At 35.7% G+C, this 19,876-nt stretch overlaps 1 protein-coding gene across 1 annotated transcript; it reads left to right on the forward strand.

Moving 5' to 3' along the window:
• The first annotated feature begins 1,646 nt into the window (after window positions 1-1,646).
• UTS2B (urotensin 2B) lies at window positions 1,647-19,730 on the forward strand. The gene is made up of 5 exons (XM_025869196.2): window positions 1,647-1,751; window positions 7,158-7,256; window positions 8,840-8,877; window positions 10,185-10,275; window positions 19,666-19,730. Exons 1-5 carry the CDS (start codon window positions 1,649-1,651, stop codon window positions 19,689-19,691), a joined length of 357 nt encoding a protein of 118 aa, XP_025724981.1. The 5' UTR covers window positions 1,647-1,648; the 3' UTR covers window positions 19,692-19,730.
• Window positions 19,731-19,876: the final 146 nt, after the last annotated feature.

Consider the following 19,876-nt stretch of genomic DNA (forward strand, 5'->3'; position numbering starts at 1 on the left):
AGAGAGAGTGATAAAAGATTTAGTTAAGGATATTCGTGGGCTTTTTTTCCCCAAAGTAGATGGAATGGTCACAGATAAGGAACTTATTTTTCATCACTTCACCAATATCAGTTAAAATATGACAGAAGATTCAGAGGGGTTACATGAGATTTCCTGAAACAAATGTTTATGGAACAAAAGTCATACATAACATTTTGCTTAGAAATGAGTCATCAGAGCTCTTTCTTCCAGCCATCCAAGACTTTGAAAGGAAAGAAGGCTGAGGGGAAGAAGTTGGCCCCAGCCCCTGCTATTGTAAAGAAGCAGGAGGCCAAGGAGAGGGTCAGTCCCCGGTCTGAGAAAAGGCCCAAGAATCGTGGCATTCATAATTTAATAGCAGAGGCAAACACACAGGATACATAACTGTAATGAAAGGAAGAATGGAGTGATGATAGATACCTAAGCAGTTTTGTGGTTGTCCAAAGGAGGTAAAAAGAAAAACTGCTAACGTCTGAAAGCAAAAAGAGAAAGAGATCCAAAAGACTACACAGAGATGGTGGCATTGGATCAGGGACTTAGGAGATGAGTAGGTAAAATGGTGGTGGAATGAAGGAGTCCAGGTAGACAGAAATATGTCAGCAATGCTCTGAAGTGAGGAAGTGCAAGATATGTTCGGGAATTGAAAGCCTACTGTGACTGGTGCAGAAGGACATGTAGTGGAAATGAGCCTGTGAAGGAAAAACAAGCCTGAATATCAAACTAAGTAGTTGACACTTTATTCAGGGAATTTATTAAAGCAATGGGCTCGCAAAAAGTTGGGATATTGCACTACTTTCACATCATCATGTGCTGCGCTTTATGCACCGAGAACTGAGTCAGTTTTAGAGCTAATGCATTGAGTCCTCCTGACAGAAGTAAATGCCAAGGCCAGAGGTCATTAGTACATCTTTGGAGCTATAAAATTGGAATTGTTGATATACGGAAAGACTTTGACTTAAAAAGAAAACCGTTACAATTAAAGCAAGCACTAAAGAGTGTAATTGACGGGACATTTGCCAACTTTGAATTAATTAGATTTAGCTTTAATCTCTAGAAGTGCTGGTTGCAGCAAAATGAAACCATCCTTCTTCAATGTAGTAAGACATTAATGTTCCCATTATGATTCACTTCCAATTTGAGCTCTTCCCAACTCAAATCTATTTGTTTGGTTAAAAATGAAGCAGTGGTTGCAAATAACATGGGCTATTAGGAAGACCTCCGTGGGGCTCTAAATTAGTCAAATAAAAGGCATTGTTCCCATTTCATTGTTATGAAAATCTAACCAACAGGTTCTACATTGCCAATTTTTGCTCTAAGCTTGTGTATGTGTCTGAGTGCGTGGGCGTGCATAAGAATGCCTGCTTTTAGTGAAATGGGCAGGTATGAGATATATCGATTGGGTTCTTCCTGTCATTGACCGAGTAGCAAACCTGTCACTTCTCCAAGTAGTGAATCACGTTGACAGAATGCATTACATTTTATAAGCTTTTTTCTTTGTCCAGATCATTTGTAGCTGAAGCACACTTGCCACCTTTTAAAAGTGATCTCTGCAGCATTCCAGAGCCACTGAAGTATTCATCTTGACCTGGAGAGTCCAGTTTCTCTGCTAGCACAGAAGAAGATTTTTAACATGAACAAGATCCTTTCAGCCACTCTTTGCTTTGGACTCCTAACTTTGTTATCTGTAACGATTTTTTTGGAATTGGTGCATGGACGGCCATACCTGATCCAAGGTATGTACACATGAGTCTAAAATCCTACAGATGGGTAAATAATCCTTATCCCCCTCTTTGCATTGCCTGGTTTTTCTGCCAATATCAAAATAATACTTTAAGGCATGAGTATGATGTAATCATTAAACATCTCTTCAGAAGTTGCTGTTTTAAATTAAATGTAATCTGTGAGGCTGTTCTTCACAAGTAAATTAATTTTAACCAACATTATACTAAATTTATCTCAACAACACTATTTTTTTTCTAATTATGAAGCACATTTTTCTTACTTCTACTCTATGACCAAAGGTAGTGAATGTATAAATAGTAATACAATCAATTAACTAATATGTGCATATCATTAAAGTACCTTTGGGGAAAGAAAACAGTATTTTTATCCAATGAGATTATAAATAAGTTACTTATGAAAGGAGAATGGCTCAGAGAATAACACATTAGGATGGAAATTTGTGTTTGCAGAGATTTGGAAATAATAATGCATGGGGAAATCTACATAGTATTTTCAGGAGGATGATGCTAACACCCACATCATGCATTGACTGTATTTATCAGATTTCTAACATATTTACGATACTTATGTTAAATGAAGTAATTTAATCTATGACATCTACAAATATTTGCCATGTAAAGTTGGAGAAAATAAGTTTCTGCTCTTGTAATACTGTAACTTGTATTGATCTTTCTTTAAAATTTTCAATGCATTTTGTAGTGGAAATAGCTCTTCATCTGAGAATCAGTGGAGCTAAATTTAATGTTGATTTATTAGGCAAACAACCTCATTTAAACTTTTATATATTTCTTTATGTTTGAAAAATAGTAACTTAAAATAGTGCTCTCTATTTTCCCTTGTAGCTTGAGATTTTGAGGTTACTGTCATCTAACTGACCTTGATGGGAAGGAACGAGCCTTTTGTTCTACATAGAGGAAACAAATCAGAACATAATACATTTGGTTTACATGATATTGGGTTGAGAAGAGGGATCAAGTATCTCTTTTTTAGATGGAATTCAATTTTACTAGACCATGTTGCTTAAATGTGGTTTTAAAAGTCAATGAGAAACAAACTGAGGGTTCTAGAGGGGAGGGGGTGGGGGGATGGGTTAGCTGGTGATGGGTATTAAGGAGGGCACGTTCTGCATGGAGCACTGGGTGTTATACGCAAACAATGAATCATGGAACGCTTCATCAAAAACTAATGATGTAATGTATGGTCATTAACATAACATAAAAAAAGACTAGAAGGAAGTAAGGAGGAAAGTGTAAAGCTGAAGGTTTTATGTGCTTAATTCACAATCCACTTCTGCATATTTAAGTGGAACATTTTTCACAAAAGAAAATTAATCTATTTGCCTTTCTTTACCAGTTTTGTTTCCAGTAACTACACTTGCATAACTGTCTTTAGAAAGTCTTGTCACTACCTTTTAAGGCAATCATCGTTTACAGGAATCTCTGAAGAAAAAGTTTTCTCAAAAAATTTTTTAAATATTTTTTATTCCTAAAGTTAAGATATTGTCTAAGAAATATAATAGAAAATAAGTCTTTTTTTCCTAGTTTTCATTTTTAGTTTTAAAAGAAAAAAATACACATACTTCGACTAAGTTTCTGTCTTTGAACTAAGGTCATTTGAAAAAATAAAATAAATAAATAAATAAAAGTTAATATTGATAAAAGAAATGTTTGAAAAAAAATTACCTGAGTATAAGGGGCGCCTGAGTGGCTCAGTTGGTTAAGCGGCTGCCTTCGGCTCAGGTCACGATCCTGGGGTCCTGGGATCGAGCCCCACGTCCGGCTCCTTGCTCAGCGGAGAGCCTGCTTCTCCCTCTCCCTCTGCCTGCCACCCTGCCTACTTATGCTCTCACTCTATCTCTCTGTCAAATAAATAAATAAAATCTTTAAAAAAAATTACCTGAGTGTAGATGCATCCTTAGCACAGAAGATGGCAAAGTTACCCAGACATGACAGAGTGAATGCTTTTGCAAATACACAGATAAAACTGGTTCATTACTACTTAAGATACTGACTCAAAAGATTTTATTGTCTCCTTGCTTTTCGTTCAAATTTGAAGCATTTTAGTGGAGACAGACGAGAAATTTTACCAGAAAGAAATCTGGAAACCCCCAAAATGATAAAATACTAAAAAATTAATAAATTTTTTGTAGTCTTCTGGGTCATGATATTCACTCTTTAATCTTTCGTGGTAGGCAATTTGCTCAGTGTGAGCATTACCCATCACGCTAGGCTTTTCTATAGCCCACCAAATGAAAGCTGGCAGACTGTGCCAATTGTCTTGAGTATTGACTAACACAGAAAGAACAAGGGGTGTTCTTTGTACTTTGTTAGCGGACAAATGCTTACTTGAAAAATGTGTCAAAAGACCACAATAAGTCAAACATTTGGCTGCTTTGACAAATGTGTATATGGAGAGGAGCTCATTTTAATCATAGACAATTTAGATCAGAAAATAACCTTATGAGTAATTTAATCTTTCCCATTTACACATAAGGCAACAGATCCAAGGGAGTCCCAGAGAGAAAACTTTTCAATATGCTGCCAGTGAGAGAAGGACATCAGTGTGTGGTCTTCTGGGGTCAGAGGCGATATTTAATTTGATTCTAGAAAAATGCTGTAGAGTTGGATTTTGCTGTATCCCATATCCACGTGAAATCAGAAGTAACATTTACTACTAACATCCTAATTTTGTGAAGTCCTCAGTGAATGGTCTCATTTTTCCTCACATGTTTGCACTATGGTAAGAACATTGAAAATCTCATTATTTCACAGGAAGAGCAATGGAGGCCCACCAAGTGCAGTGATTTTGACTGGCCAAAGACAAAATGTGAGCCATGGATAAAATCCTGACTTTTTGATTCCCAAGCTTCTATTTATATCTCTGGGACAATTTGTTTTTCAATGGGAAAATCCCTATAAATAAATAACGAGGATTTATGCAATTTTGTTTTCACTGCCAAAAGAATTGTTCTTTCATTGACTTTTTTTTTTTAAGATTTTATGTATTTATTTGACAGACAGAGAGATAGCGAGAGCAAGAACACAAGTAGGGGGAGCGGGAGAGGGAGAAGCATGATTCATTGTTTGCATATAACACCCAGTGCTCCATTCAGTACATGCCCTCTTTAACACCCATCACCAGGCTAACCCATCTCCCCACGCCCCTCCCCTCTAGAACCCTCAGTTTGTTTCTCAGGGTCCATAGTTTCTCATGGTTCGTCTCCCCCTCCGATTTCCTCCCCTACATTTTTCCCTTCCTGCTATCTTCTTCTTCTTTTTTTTTTTTTTAACATATAATGTATTATTTGTTTCAGAGGTACAGGTCTGTGATTGAACAGTCTTACACAATTCACAGCACTCACCATAGCACACACCCTTCCCAATGTCAATCACCCAGCCACCCCATCCCTCCTGCCCCCTACCAGTCTAGCAACCCTCAGTTTGTTTTCTGAGATTAAGAATTCCTCATATCAATGAGATCATATGATGCATGTCTTTCTCTGATTGACTTATTTTGCTCAGCATAATACCCTCCAGTTCCATCCACGTCATTACAAATGGCAAGATTTCATTCCTTGTGATGGCTGCATAATATTCCATTGTATATATATACACCACATCTTCTTTATCCATTCATCTGTTGATGGACATCTTGGCTCTTTCCATAGTCTGGCTTCTAGTCTTTTTTAAAAATATTTTTTCTTTTTTTAATTATGATTTTATGTATTCATTTGAAACACAGAGATACAGAGAGAGAGAGAGAGAGAGCATGAGTAGGGGGAGGGCATGGGGAGGGGGAGAGGCAGAGGGAGAGGGAGAAGCAGGCTCCCTGCTGAGCCAGAAGAGGGGCAGAGCTGAACGTGGGGCTCCATCCCAGGACCCTGGGATCATGACCCGAGGCAAAGACAGACTCTCAACCATCTGAGACACCCAGATGCCCCACTTCATTTTAGTCTTATACTTTCTCTAGTTAAGGCAGTGAATCAGTTTCTCTTATCACAGTTCTCTTTCTGAAATAAGTAGCCATTATCATCTGGCTATAAAATGTACCTTATGTCTTTTTCAAACTGTAACATTTTAAAGTTTATGATTTAATGTTTTCATAAACAACTGTAGTAACAATTACCTATTGCATGGCCATGTCTTAAACTAAACTATCTCTGAGGGTCTTCATTTAATTAATGTGAAGCAAAAGTTCCATTGATATTCTATTAGTGTTTTAATTAATCAATAGAAAAAAACAGAATGTCACAGATAATTTCTATGTTTATGAAGTAAAGGAAATTGAAGAGCTGAGCACCAATGAACTATGTTCGGTCAGTGTGGAAACAATGCTGTCACTTGCCCCAAGTCATCCATTTGCTTCCTCACCAAAGCTTCTCCTTCCTTTCATTAGTCTCTTAGTCCTTTGAGTTCATCAATAAACATTTTGTAGACACAGGAAAGGCAGATGATTTCATGGAATAATATAGTCAAGTCATGAGCCATTTCTGTAGCTACAAACACAATATTCTCACTTTTAAACTTCAAACTCACAAATCTACCTTCTGTTCACACTGTCAGCTAGTATGAGGAGCTAGGAAATGGGGAAGATGATCCGATAGAAGTTCTATGATAAAGGTTTGATTTTTCAGGCCACCTCACAAGAGTTTATTTTGTTTGTAATACACTAGTTGTTATTTCAATTACATTATTTGTTAATAGATATCTTGTTGAGTCTTCATGTTTTATAGCTTGAGTAAAGGCTATTGTCCTGATTTCTACTCCAGAATAAAGATATTTACAAAAATGTGGGTGATATTTCTATTTTTAAAGTGCTGAAAGAGTTGAGCATCTAATCAATGAATGGGCTGGGAGGGAAACTGACAAAGATGGAAAGATGTCAATAGGGAGAAAATAGACATCATACCACCTCTTCCACGGGTTTCCCTAGATGGTTTAAAGGCACTCTCTGAACACAAAATGGCTCATATTTAAATGTGTATAGCAAATAAAATCTTAAAATCAAAAATTATTTTTTTCTTTAAAAATATAACTTTTATGTTTTTCATATTAAACACAAGAGTAGAAAATTTCAACAATGTGGGTAAAAAATAAATTTACCTGCGATTCTACTACCTAGGAATGATGGCAGGTAAATTTTGGGGTGTCATCCTCCAGACATACTCTCTGTCTCTCCCTCTTCCTCTCTCACAATCTCTCTTTGAGTGCTCCAATACATTCAATGATTTTTTTTTTTTAACAACCCATCGTTTTGGATTACACACCTTTCTCCACACCCCTTTTATTGGTGACTATATGCATTGATAGTTACCTGTAAAATGTATTTAATTAGAAATACTTTCAGTGACACAGATTGAAAATAGAGGTTTTATTACACTGAGGTGATTATTACAGGGAATGAATCGTTTCCAGATAAAGAAGATACAAATCATGAAGAACTACTGTTGGCTCTACTGAAAAAAACTTTTGATTTCCAAAGACCTTCTAACATTGGTGAGTCAAGAAGTTTTTCTGTCCTCTGACTTGCTCTTTCTAAATGCATATTTATATTAAATAAAATAATAGGTACTCCCTTTTATGCTGCACTGATGGCTTAAGTGTTATTATTTCATATTCATGCTAAAAGCAATGGCATTATTAACAAATATTAAAATCCTATTTTCTTCAATTAGAAGGTCCCAGTGGGATCGGTAACCATCTAGTTACACACCAGTGATCTTTACTCATATTTTCTTCCTATCTCTGCAAATCCTCACTGGTACAGTTAATATATATATGTATATATTTTTTTACTATATGCTTCACATCTGTTCATAGGTTTCCACTAGAAATTTCACAAATTAACTGCAGTCTCATAGCAGTTTTAACACATTTTGCAATCAAATTCTCCCAATGTGGGAAATGGATGGAGTATAAACCATTGGGAAATGTAAGCTACACCAATTGAGATTTTTTTTTTCTTTGAAGAACAGGAGAATCTAATTTACAATTACGTGTGAGAATGTTTTCCAAGAAATGACAAATACTGTCAGAAACTTAGTAAGTCTAGCCTGAGAGAAAATGTGACAACATGTTAATGTGGTATACTCTCAGAAAACATCTGGGCTTCTGAAGAAAATGTCTATTCATGGGACAATGTGCTGACTACAACAATATCTTAATAAATACTTCAAAAATACAACATTTTAAAATTAGAAGTAAAATATTATCATTGAAGAAAATGAATGAAATTATAAAAAAGAAAAATTTATACTCAAATTGTAAGGGAGGGAGTTACTATTTATATTTTGGGCTTATCTTTCTCAGTTGAATTATACGGATGCTGGTGTCCTGCTTTTTTCACTTAATATTGTTTCAGAAGATTTCCTTATGTCAGTAAAATAGTTTATTTCTAAATAATAGTGCTTATTAGAACTATGGTCTATTTTATTTTACATTGATTTTTTTAAAAGACTTTATTTATTTGACAAGGACAGAGAGAGAGAGAGAGTGAGCATGAGCACAGGCAGAGGGAGAAGCAGACTCCCTGCCCAGGCTTGATTCCAAGATCCTGGGTTTAGGACCTGAATCGAAGGCAGACATTTAACCGACTGAGCCACCCAGGCACCCCAGAACTATGGCCTATTTTATTTTATTATTTTTTTTAAAGATTTTATTTATTTATTTGAGAGAGAGAGAATGAGAGACAGAGAGCACGAGAGGGAAGAGGGCAGAGGGAGAAGCAGACTCCCCGCTGAGCAGGGAGCCCGATGCGGGACTCGATCCCGGGACTCCAGGATCATGACCTGAGCCCAAGGCAGTCGCTTAACCAACTGAGCCACCCAGGCGCCCATGGCCTATTTTAGAAAGCTTTGTGCTTATTGCTAGAAATTAGGTATTTTCTCATTATATAACTGGTTGCAATTCAATATTATAGGCATTGAGAAAACATTTGGGTTTTATATCAGGGATGATGTATGGTCTTAAATCATATGAAAAAGACCTTTGCCTTTCACATAAGATCCTGAATGTGTGTCCTGAAGTGAATCAAATATTACTTGCAATGCAATTTTTCATATGACCAATGTATCTTGCAGATAGAGAACTGGTTAACAAATTGGAAGAACTTAACCAGGTGAGAATGTGAAATACTTACATTTCAATTTTAATAATAATTCTAAGGCATTTTCTTTTCTTTGGGCATAGTTTGAAAAATTATTAGTACTATACTGTAAAATTTTTGTATTCCTGCTAGAGAAAGAGTAAAGTTATTCACTAGGGAAAAAAAATAGTCAAATTACACTTAAAAAAATCAAGAAAAAAAAGAAAACCAAAACAAAACTATATATAGCTGAAGTGATCTTGAGATAAAATGTGTAGAAAATCTGGATTCTCATCCCAGCTCTCCAATTACCTAACTATAAGACCTTGGAAAAATTAAAATTTCCTGGATTTAAATCTCTTCATTTGTAAAATGGGAAGCTATACTTAGATTGGTGATTTTCAATAATATGCTTATTATTTTTAAAAGTAGAAATACTTTTTCCCAAATCAATTGGATGTGGTCCTAGTAAATGAAGCATGTGAAGGTGGAGCTGTCCTGCTTAAAGCAGCTGGTTGGGGACCTGAAGGGTCATCTTCCTGACCTGCTTTCAGCCCTCCTGATAGGGAGTCCCTTAGCAGCCTTATTCGCCCACTGCTTGACATGCTGGGAAGAAAATTTGAAAAATCACCAGATTAGATGATTTCAAAACTTGTCCACATACATGCATGCAAATCCATTATTATACAAACCGTGTGGCTGTTTGGGAGAGAGAATCATGCCCCATCACTCTGAGTAGATCACACATGGACACCCTTAGCAGCCAGGCTGAACTCTATTTTAGAGTAGAGTTCAAAAAGAAGTAGGTCTTCAGGGCATGGGCAATCAGAGAGCTTGCTAAAAATTAACATGGGTTTTATTCCAGGTAAAAACCATAGGGCCTCAAAATAATCACTTCCTGCTGGAAAGGAGAAATATTTCAGGAAATTCAAACATTTATATAACTCTTTGGAGCTCCTTAAGAGAACTGCTCGTTAGAGGTGACATAAAATCCAGTCCGGCAACACAGGCTGTATTAACAGGCTCCCCATTAATTAACACCCAGAGTGGACTTCCTTCACTATAAACTGTTTTTTTTCCCCCCTGATATCCTGTTGAGTCATGTACCTTTCCCAGCCAGTCTCTAAATACATTTCCTTGGATTTTTCCATTTAATTATTTTTGTTTATTTTCTTTATTACTTTTTCTCCTTTTCCCTTCCTTTTTTTCTCCTTTCTTTCTTCCTTTCTTCCATTTTTCCTACTCTTTTTCCTTTCTTATTCTAATTATTCCTCTTCTTCAACAGAAAGCAGCATTGTTCTTATTAAAGATTAATAATTTTTATATTTGATTCTTAACAGTTGGAAAAGCTAAAAGAGCAGTTCAAGGCGGCAAAAGATGCTGAGATATCCTATGCTATAGATGGTCTATCTTCCCATCCAAATAAGCGAGGTAAATTTTCATTTCAGTTTTAAAATTGACATCTGAAAGATTACTTTTGCAATTATTACTAAGAGGGAAGAGGTTAACTTGACATTTCTTAACCCTATGGTGATTGTCAAGACCAGGGTTCCTATTTTTAAAAAAGATGCCAATGAATATGTTCCCATATGAATATATATATCTGAGCTCTGTCATGTTTACAGGAGTGGATAATAACGTCTTACGTTCCAGGTTTAAGTAAAATAGGCCCTTATTGCCTCAAGTTGTGAACTACGGCTTGCTATTTTGCTTAAAGACTGGAGTTGGGAGAATCACAAATAGAAGCAATCAGGTTTTATTTTATTTTATTTTATTTTATTTTTTAAAGATTTATTTATTTATTTTGAGTGAGTGAGAATGAGAGAGAGAGAGAGTACATGAGAGGGGGGAGGTTAGAGGGAGAAGCAGGCTCCTCGCTGAGCGGGGAGCCCGATGCGGGACTCGATCCCGGGACTCCAGGATCATGACCTGAGCCGAAGGCAGTTGCTTAACCGACTGAGACACCCAGGCACCCCAGCAATCAGGTTTTAAATCAATTCAAATTTTAGAACATCTTTATTGAAGTAAGGAGAACCCTCATTGCTCTAACACTGGGTTCAAGGTTTGAATCATAACATTTAATTTTAGAAAGATTTGTCTTTTGGATCCCTCTTATTTTTTATAACATTTCTTGGGAAATTCTTGTTTCTTGCTGAATTGATTCTTATATCTGAAAAATGTGTATGTTTATTTCTCCATTCATATAGTGATGTGAGCCTTCCTAAGACTCATTTTATTTATTTACATTTTTCCTCTCCTCCCAGATTTGTCTTTAACTTGTTCAAAAACCTATTTCACAATGCTACTAAGTGGCAAGAGGATGCACTGGTATTATTTAAATGCTTAGCCTATACCAGACATTTTATACTTAAAGATGTCAAAATATTGTGGCTAAATACATAGGCTCTAGAGCTAAACTGCCTAGGTCCAAATCAACATTGACATTCCCTACCTGTGTGACCTTGAGCAATTATGTAACTTCTTGTGTCTCATTTTCTTTGCCCCCAAATGCAAATTGTAACAATAATTATCTTTATGAGATTGTCGGGAGGATTTGATGAGTAAATATATGAAAGGCGTTTAGAGTAATGCCTGGCATATAGTAAGTACTATGTAAGCCTAACTTGTTTTTTATGGTTTTGATCAGTACTATAATTATTATTTTATTTTCATCATAAACACCGTAGGATAGCTATTACTACACTTATTTTATAGATGAGGAAATTACATCTCAGAGAAGTGAAATTATATGCCAAAAATAACCCAACTGCTAAGTGACTCAGCTAGTGAGCCTGAAGGAGAGGGTAGTAGAAGATGAATTGGAAGCTGTAAGGGAGAGAACCTTCAGGACTAAGGTCAGAACCTAAGGACTTTAGCTTTTACTGGGTATCATATGGGACGTCACTGGAAACTTGTAGCAAAAGGAGTAATATGAGATAAGTTTTAACAGAACCACTCTGATGCTTCATGGAGAATATACTGCAAAAGATGGGCAAAGGTAGAAGCAGAGAAACCATTAGTGAAGAGAATTTAGTGGTTCAGATGGTAAGTGGTAGTAGCTTGGATTAGGGTTACAGTAGTGAATCGATAAGAAGGGGTCTGATTCTGGATATAATTTGAATTTAAAAAATCAACAAAATTTGTTGTAGGATTACATGTGGTTTGTGTTTTTTAAAAAAGGGAAGGCATCAAAAATGATTCCAAAGTTTTTGTTTTAAGCAACTAGGAAAAAGAGGGCAATTTCTATTTATTGAGCCAAAGGCAGCTGGAAGAGGAAAAAGTCTGGTGGTCTAGAAGGTTTGGGGTAGAGATTTATTGGCCCTTCCTATAATTAGCATAGCTTAGGCTATGATGTGGTACCAGTTTTAATCCAAATTTCAGAGGCCTATTATATAATAAATTCCAATGCATGTCGTACAACACTCTTCTATTTTCTGGCTATATCATCTAGAAGGTTGTTATATCTTGACTGTCCCTAATATTGCCAAGACACAGGAAAGGGATAGAGGACACATCCTAGCTCCAAACTGCCTCAGTTCAGTGACAAGTGTCACACTTCTCCTGAAGTCCATTGGCTAGAATTAGTCATGTGGGCTGCCACCAAACTATTGGCAAGATAGGCTGAGAAATTTTAGGAAGTACATATAATACTTGGGCAGCACTGCCTCTACCACACACAGTCAATCCTTCGATCTCTGCTTAACCACATAGACTATACTCAACCTATTGCCATTAGAGACAATCCCAGATCTCTTTCACTGACTGAACCCAAAACAAAGGACAGTGTCTCCAGGAGGAGATACTTACTAGTCTTCATCAGCTACAATGTGGCTTCTTCCTCTTCATTCACAGACCTGTTAGCTAAAAGGACAAATCCACTAATTGGTAGAGGACCAAGGATGGGATAATCCCTTTCATAAAGGAAATGAACAAGACACAGACAGAGTGCTACCCTCCAACAATTCTGAAATCCCACTAGGCAAATATTATAAAGATCTCCTACCCTGGGGATGAGAAAAGGTGTCTTGGCTGGAGCCTGTAATACCTAGGAGGAGTCATTTGCCCATTGTAATGCTTCACTGGCGGCACTGTTTGAAGTTTTTGCTTCTTCATTTTTATCCCTGGACACATCTTATGTGCCGCTTGGGGATTATTCCCTTCTCCAGGATGGCACAGTTTTCTCAGGTCTTATCCTACTTTTGCAAAGTTGGAAGCCCAAGGTTTATTTTGTCTTTAAATGTCAAAGATATTTTTATTTTAGGCTTTATGGTTTCTTTGACAACGATGTTCTTTCAAAAATTTAGAAAGCTTCTCATGTACTTGCTCCATGCAAATACTTTTTAAAAAAGCAATTTTAATTATTCTGCATTCTTACCCCCAACTTAGTAGCTGTTGCTTTGAAAGTGTCTGGAACATACCTTAAAGACTATATGCTTGATCTGATTTTTGCCCTGAGTTCTTTATTCCAGCTGCTATTTACAGAGCCTCTGTTGCTTGGAGTAGTTTTAAATCTCATTTTATAGTGTTTGGGATCTAGAAGAGGTTAGTTCTTTCAACATTTTGAGACCTTGTATTTCTGGACTCTCTTTATTCCCTTTGTATTTGTTGTCAAATTGTATTTGGGGATAAATTAGGCAAACTACATTAGCAAACTAACCTTACAATCTCAGTGAATTAGCTTGCTTTAAGATTTATTTTTTGATTACATGAAGTCTCATGTATGTTGGTCATTTTCCTTTACTCTGTATCTACTCTATGTGTCTCTGTAGTAGAACAGGAGAGAAATGGAGGTAAACACACTCTTAACTGCCAAAATTAGGCACATGATCTTAATCTAACTTAATAACCTCAGGGAATCACCTATTATAATTGTTCTTGTTTATTTATTATTAGTTATTGTTGTTAATCTCTTACTGTGTCCAGTTTGTAAACTAAACTTTATCATGGGTATGTATGTATCGGAAAAAACATAGTATTTATAGCATTCAGTACTACCTCCAGTTTGAGGCATCCACTGGGGGTCTTGAAACATATATCCCACAGATAAGGGGGGACTTCTGTAGTGATCTGAGTAGACCATTGAATATATAAATTTGAAGTTTAGGGAAGCAGCTCATATTGGAGATATAAATTTGATAGTTATCAACATATCAATATTGCTTAGTATTTTGATCAGACCATCTAAGGAATGACTCTAGATGTAAAAAAGAAGACTGCCAGGGCTGAAGCCCAAGTGATTCCAAGGTTAGAGTTTGGGCAGACAAGAGAATCAGCAAAGGAGACTTAATAGGAGTCGCTACCAAGGAAGGAAGTGACAAAGAAAGGAAGACTGTACTGTTTCTAGGAAGTAATGAAAGTGTATTTAAAGCTATAATATGTCCAGTAAGTTGACAACTGCAACTTTCCTTCTGAACAGGAATGAAAGATTATTAATGGCTTTGACAAGAATTGTTTGGTGGACTTTGGGCTAAAGAGAACATGATAAAACAATATTTTTATCATTAGTCAGGAACCACTGACAATAGACACCACATTTGAGAAATTTTGTTCTAAAGGATAGAAAAAATTGGGATATTAGCTAGACAAGTTTGAAGGTGGGTCAAAGAAACTTCTTTGTTTTTAAGCAAGGAGATATTAAAACATATTTGTATGTAGTAGGAATAAAATAAATATTTGTGGTGATAAACATATGAAGTAGATGCCCAGGTTAGGTCACAAAAACAACCCACATTATATTTAAACTGTGGTTCTACTGCATAATTAGAAGTTGTCTACTATAAATAACATTGTGTGAAGTTAAAATGGACCCAGAGATTCAGCTAATGCAATAGTAACTTATACTTACTGGGGAATATTATAGTTTGCTTTAATCACTTAGTATATAACTGATAGACACCTGCTAAATTCACTAAGAATGGTGCTGTCTAATGTAATAAAACACAACATCTTTTCATGATAAAAACAGGTTGGGTATTGAAGGAACATGCCTCAACATAGTAAAGGCCATATATAACAAACCCACAGTTAATATCATATTCAATGGAGAAAAATTGAAAGGGATTTCTCTGAGTTTGGGAATAAGATGAGGTTGCCCACTCTCACCACTTCTATTCAATATGGTACTGGAAGTCCTAGGTAGAGCAATTAGGAAAGACAAAGAAATAAAAGGCATCCAAATTGGGAAGGAAGAAGTAAAACTGTCACTAATTACTGATGATATGATCTTATATATACAAAATCCCCAAAAGTCAATCAAAAACCTATTGAAATGAATTAATGATACTTCAATAAGGTGGAAGATTACAAAATCAACCGACAGAAATCAGTGGAATTCCTTTATACTAATGATGAAGCATTGGAAAAATAATCCCAATTGTAACAGGACCAAAAACAATAAAATACTTAGGAATAAAATTTTATTGAATTATAGTTGATATACAATATTATTTTAGTTTCAGGTATTCAGCATAGTAATACAACATTAGGAAGTGATCACCAGGATAAATCTATCCACCATCTGTTACCATATAAAGTTTTTAAATATTTTTAACTATATTCCCTATGCTGTACATTGTATCCCCATGTCTTATTTACTTTATAACTGGGAGTTTGTACCTTTTAATCCCCTTCCTCTATTTCACTCCTTCCCTTCTGCAGCTGCCAGATTATTCTCTGTATCTAAGAGTCTGTTTCTGTTTTGTTTTGTTTGTTCATTTGTTTTATTTTTTAGAGTTTACATATAAGTGAAATCATATGGTCTTTGACTTATTTTATTTGGCTTAATACCCTTTAGGTCCATCCATGTTGTCACAAATGGCAAAATTTCATTTTTTAATGGATATTCCATCATGTGTGTGTGTGTAATCAATCTTCCTATCTATTCATCTATTGATGGACACTTAGATTGCTTCTATATCTTGGCTATTGTAAATAATGCTGCAATCAACATAGGGATGCATGTAGTTTTTTAAATTACTGCTTCCATTTTCTTCAGTTAAATACCCAGAAGTAAAATTGCTGTATCATATGATAGTTCTATTTTTAATTTTTGAGGAACATCCATACTGTTTTCCATAGTGGTTGCACAATTTTGCATTCCCACCAACAGTGCATGAAGATTCCTTTTTCTCCACATCTTTGCCAACAGCTGTTATTTATTTATTTATTTATTTATTTATTTTCATAACAGCCATTCTGACAGGTATAAGGTGATATCTCATTGTGGTTTTGATTTGCATTTCTCTGATGTTTAATGATATTGAACATCTTTTCATATGTCTGTTGGCCATTGTACAGATTCTTTGGAGAAATGTTTATTCAGGCCCTCTGTCCATTTACTTAGGAAAGAATTTAACCAAGGAAGTGAAAGATCTGCACCATGAAAACTATAAGACTTTGCTGAAAGAAATTGAAGAAGACACAAACAAATGGAAAGAAATCTGTGTTCAGAGACTGGAATAATAAATATTGTTAAAATGGCCATATTCCCCAAAGCCATCTATAGATTCCATGCAATCCTCACCAAAATACCAAAGGCATTATTCACAGAAATAGGAGAAATAATCCTAAAATTTATGTGGAACAACAAAAGACTCCAAATAGCCAAAATATTCTGAGGATAAAAGAACAAAAACTGATTTCAAACTATACTATAAAGCCATAGTAATAAAAACAGTATGGTACTGGCACAAAAATAGACATACAGGTGAGTGAAACAGAGCAGAAAGCCTAGAATTAAACCCTGGCATATAGAGTCAACTAATACTCAACAAGGGAGCCGTGAACACCCAGCGGGAGAAGGATAGTCCTTCAAAAAATGATGCTGTGAAAGTTGGAGAAACACCTGCCAAACAATGAAATTAGACCCTGATGTCATACCACTCACAAAACTTCACTTGAAGTGAATAAAAGACTTAAACATAGACCTGATAACATACAACGCCTCTAAGAAAATATAGAGCAGTAGCTTATCAATACTGGTCTCGGTAATGACTTTTTGGACATGACATCAAAAGCACAAGCAACAAAAGCAAAAATTAACAAGTGGGACCACATCAAACTCAAAGGTTTCTGCAGAGCACAAGAAACAACAAAATGAAATGGCAGGCTATGGAATGGAAGAAAATTTTAGCAAAGCATGTATTGGATAAGAGGTTAATATCTAAAAAATATAAAGAACACAACTTAATAACAACAGAAAAACCCCTAAAAACATCTAATTAAAAATGGGCAGAAGAACTAAATAGATATTTTTTTTTCTGAAAAGGATATCAAAATAGCCAAAAGACACATAAAAGATGCTCAATATCACTACTCAGCAGGGAAATGCAAATCAGAAACAGTGAGATGTCACCTCACTCCTGTGGGAATGGCTGTCATCAAGAAGACAAGAGACAAGGAGTGAAGGTGAGGATGTGGTGAAAAGGAACTCTTCTACACTATTGGTAGGAGTGTAAACTGGTCCAACCTCTATGGAAAACAACATGAAAGTTCCTCAAAAAATTAAAAATAGATTTACCATATGACCCAACACTTCCACTTCCAGGTATATATCAATGGATGAATGGATAAAAATGGTGTGTGTTGTGTGTGTGTGTGTGTGTGTGTGTAATGGAATATTATTCAACCATGAGAAAGGAGGATAACCTGCTATTTCCAATGACCTGGATGAAACGAGCACATTATGCTAAGCAAATAAGTCAGACAGAGAAAGACAAGTACTGTATGATATCACTTGTATCTGGAATCTAAAAAAGTCAAACCTATGAAAAACCAGAGAGGAAAATGGTGGTAACCAGGGGATCATGGAGGCAAGGGGTTTGGATAAGATTGATTGTGTTTAAGTATATAAACTTGTTATGAGCAGTAAATAAGTCATAGAAATCTAATGCAGTGTAATGAAAAGTGGACAATAATACTGTACTATAAAGATGTAATTTGACATAGACTACTTCAATCATATTACAATATAGAAATTTATCAAAGTAACACACTGTACACCTTAAATTTACAAAATGTAATGTCAAATTATCAAATAAAAAAAAAGAAGAAGAAAGAAAAAGTCTCCTTAGCTCTCACTCTGGTCTATTTACTTAGCTGCACTCCTAATGACTTTAGCTTTTTGGATTCAGAAGCTGACGTAGGATAGAAGCAGCACATTTGAAGAAACTTGGGGATGGGAGATGAAAAAGAAATATATAGCTGTCCAACACATAGCATCCTGATGAAAACAGGGTTACCAGAGTGAACCGAACAGACATCAGATGACACTAGAATGCTAGCAAGAGATTTCCTTCACATGATGATACATGATAAATAAGCACTGAAGAGTTTGGCTCTACTGGGGATGTCATCATTCATGACACTTCTTTTCATCCAAGTCCAGAAAATTTCCCTAACTATATTCCATTGCATACTTAATCTAGCCACTCATGAGTAATTTTTGGATATGTGTACATTTATATTTTCCTGACAGACTGAGATATTCAATGATATCTGAAGGGCCAGAAAGGGCAGTGATGATAACTTTCTGAAGCACACTATAAAGAGAAGACTGGAGTAGTGGGCCAGGCTCCTCAGTTTAATGTCTGAAAATAAACTCCTTTCATAGGATTTGAATGTGGGTTCATTTAAAGGAAGCTGTGGCTCTTGTAGAAATGAAAAGTAGACTCTGAGTGCTGTCATAACACTGTGTGTGTAGGTGGTGATGAACTTGAGGGTTCCAGGTTAGCGAGTGAATAGAGAGGAAGGGAAACCTGGCAAGCAGACAGATTTTCATCATTTATTTCAAATAGTATTTCAAAGAGTATCTTTTTAAACTCTTTTTCATTGGGCATCCCATTCATCAATTGTGAATCAAAGACCTGTCTCCCCGAGGTCTTAATTTTATAAACCATTTAGTTTGAAGGAAATTAGAGAAATTTATAATTAGTCTATGAAGCTACTAAAAGTCAGGTGATTGGGAACAACCTACAGAAGATTTAAAATGACTCATTCGTGCATTTGAAGATTAAAATACTGCTTTTTATTTTTTTTTAATTTAATATAATTTTATTATGTTATGTTTTTGATGTAGTGATCCATGATTCATTGTTTTCGTGTAACACCCAGTGCTCCATGCAGTACGTGCCCTCCTTAATACCCATCACAGGGTACCCCCCTCCCATTCCCATCTCCCCACCTCCCTCCCCTCTAAAACCCTCAGTTTGTTTCTCGGAATTAAAATACTGTTAGAATTGGTCTGATTTTTCTTAAGCATCATTTTTATGATCAGAATGTGAAGACTCAATGTGACAATTAAATTGCTTAAATAACATTTAGTGATCTGCAAAGTGAACTTTAAACTCTCTTCCTTCCTTTCCCCCCAGTAAATTGAAACATATTTATCATAGTTTTTACTCACGTGACTTCCTCTTTGAAATTTCAGTTACCCCAAATATAAAACAGAGGGGTGTATCTAATAGGATGACCTACTGTAATCTCTGAACTGTATTACATGCATTATCATGTAGAACAGTGCTATCCAATAGAACTTTCTGTGATGATGTGACCATTCTCTAATGCAGTGCCCATTATGGTAGTCACTGGCTACAAGTCACTATTGAGTACTCTAAATGTGGTTAGTGTGATGGAGAAGCTGAATTTTCAAATTTTATTTAATTTTAATTAATTTGCAGATTCACATGAGGCTAATAACAACCATATAGAACATTCCTTTTACAAAACTCTCTCATACTGAGGCACACATAACCTATTTTATTGAAATGTGATATTGCATCAAATATCCTCTTAATAAAGAATTTGTTTTGCTTTCTCTTTTAGCCTGCTTTTGGAAATACTGTGTCTGAAGTTTGTTCTCTGGATACAAAAAGAACACTAGAAAAAAGATACACAACTACTCACTACTGCTTGAAGATTGTAGCTCTTTTAAGCATAAAGAAACAGTGGCATTTATTCTGCCTATTGTATACTTAAGGTTTAAGTTGTGAATAATGACAAATCAGTTGTACTTTTGCCTGGCATGGGCTATCAA

Source organism: Callorhinus ursinus, unplaced genomic scaffold, assembly GCF_003265705.2.
Source record: "Callorhinus ursinus isolate GAN/ISIS: 27379988/994484 unplaced genomic scaffold, GSC_fseal_2.0 scaffold1, whole genome shotgun sequence".
Taxonomy (NCBI): domain Eukaryota; kingdom Metazoa; phylum Chordata; class Mammalia; order Carnivora; family Otariidae; genus Callorhinus; species Callorhinus ursinus.